Source organism: Seriola lalandi, unplaced genomic scaffold (genome assembly GCF_002814215.2).
Source record: "Seriola lalandi dorsalis isolate HSWRI2012SDOR001 ecotype SW California unplaced genomic scaffold, Sedor1 jcf7180002054981, whole genome shotgun sequence".
In the NCBI taxonomy this organism is placed as follows: domain Eukaryota; kingdom Metazoa; phylum Chordata; class Actinopteri; order Carangiformes; family Carangidae; genus Seriola; species Seriola lalandi.
Window position 1 is genome coordinate 737,787 of NW_019525661.1, and position 1,434 is coordinate 739,220.

General features: G+C 43.5%; 1 protein-coding gene across 2 annotated transcripts in view; it reads left to right on the plus strand.

Annotated features, from left to right (window-relative positions):
- Nucleotides 1–1,434, plus strand: part of acot11a (acyl-CoA thioesterase 11a) — a 16,724-nt gene that overhangs the window by 7,736 nt on the left and 7,554 nt on the right. For both annotated transcript variants that reach the window (XM_023398273.2, XM_023398274.2), the window contains exons 9-10: nucleotides 117–236; nucleotides 398–536. In XM_023398273.2, coding sequence (XP_023254041.2) covers nucleotides 117–236; nucleotides 398–536 — 259 coding nt within the window. The remainder of the gene's footprint in view (nucleotides 1–116; nucleotides 237–397; nucleotides 537–1,434) is intronic.

The window sequence follows — 1,434 nt, forward strand, 5'->3', positions numbered from 1 at the left end:
ACTGGAATCATTCCACAAAGGTCTAATTATTTTACACGAATACATTAACTCTTGCACGTACATGACAATGTCTCCACATTTTCCTCCTTTCTTGTTTTTCTGTCTTGTCTCTACAGTCGTCTGTGTCAGGCTCATCCCACTCTTCGGGCCATCGACATGTTCACTTTCAGAGGACCTTCTCAGATCGGTGACAGACTGCTGCTGAGGGCCATCGTCAATAACGCCTTCAAAAACAGGTATCAGTGTTTCCAGGACCGGTCATAAAGATACAGCTGATAAAACCAGACTGAGCTCTGTGGCAATGATAACAGCTTAGTGTTAAGAGGGTACGGCAAAGAAAAAGTGGTGCTGTATATAAGAATGAATTAAACAAATGAGAGACTCATGTGTCCTGCAGCTTAGAGGTGGGGGTGCGAGCAGAGGCCTATCAGGAGGAGGGGCCTAACCGACACATAAACTCTGCCTTCATGACCTTTGAGGTGCTGGATGACCATGGGAAGCCATGTATGTTACCACGGATACGACCTGAACCCCTGGTGAGTGAACCAAACAGAATGAACTACTGATAAAGAACACTTGTTGCACTGAAGATGGTTTCATGCATGTGCTGATGTAATATAAGGCGTTATCTAGTTGAGGTGGAAATTGTTGCAGCATGTTTTTGCAGTGGCATGAAAATTTGCCAATTTAAACTGAAACCAAGTCAGTGATAATACATGAAAATACACAAATACAGGAATAACTGAGAATGTTTCCGGACATGAAAAAATAAGAAACAATGCAGAGGAAAAGAATGATGTCTTCCATCAGGTCTTCTTTTATCCTTTACTTGTTCATAATGTAGCCAGTCCACGGTTTTGAGTTAAAGTCTCATAGATTTACCAAATGCAAATCAGATTAGTAATAAAATCAATTTGTGGACTGACGTTATGTTGTTTGCAACCAGGCCAGGAATTTAAAATAAAATAAACCGAGCAGATTACACTGATTTCTCATCTCTGTGTGAGATCTGCTGCGAGTTTAAGACAGAATGTTGTTGGAGGAGGAGAGAGCGAGAGATAGAGAGAGGTGATGCTGGGCTTCCGGAGCAGAGAGCAGGGACCGCTGCAGTGATGCTTTCAAAGGAACCTCGACATTTTGACAGCAGCATGGGCACAAAGGCTGCGGCGGCCGTAGGACGTACTATGACAGGCCTACCCTGTTTGCAACCAGTAATAGCTTTTTTGTTAAATTGACATTTTTCTAGTCTTGTCGACCACATTCACCCATTCACACACACATTCATACAGCGCTCTTCTATCACACACATTCACACATCCTTTTCCACACATCCAATTTGAACCACCGAAAATTGAACCACCAACCTTTCGATTGGTGGACGACCTGCTCTACCTCCTGAGCCACAGCTGCTCCATGTTGTGGCTCGGTACTGTG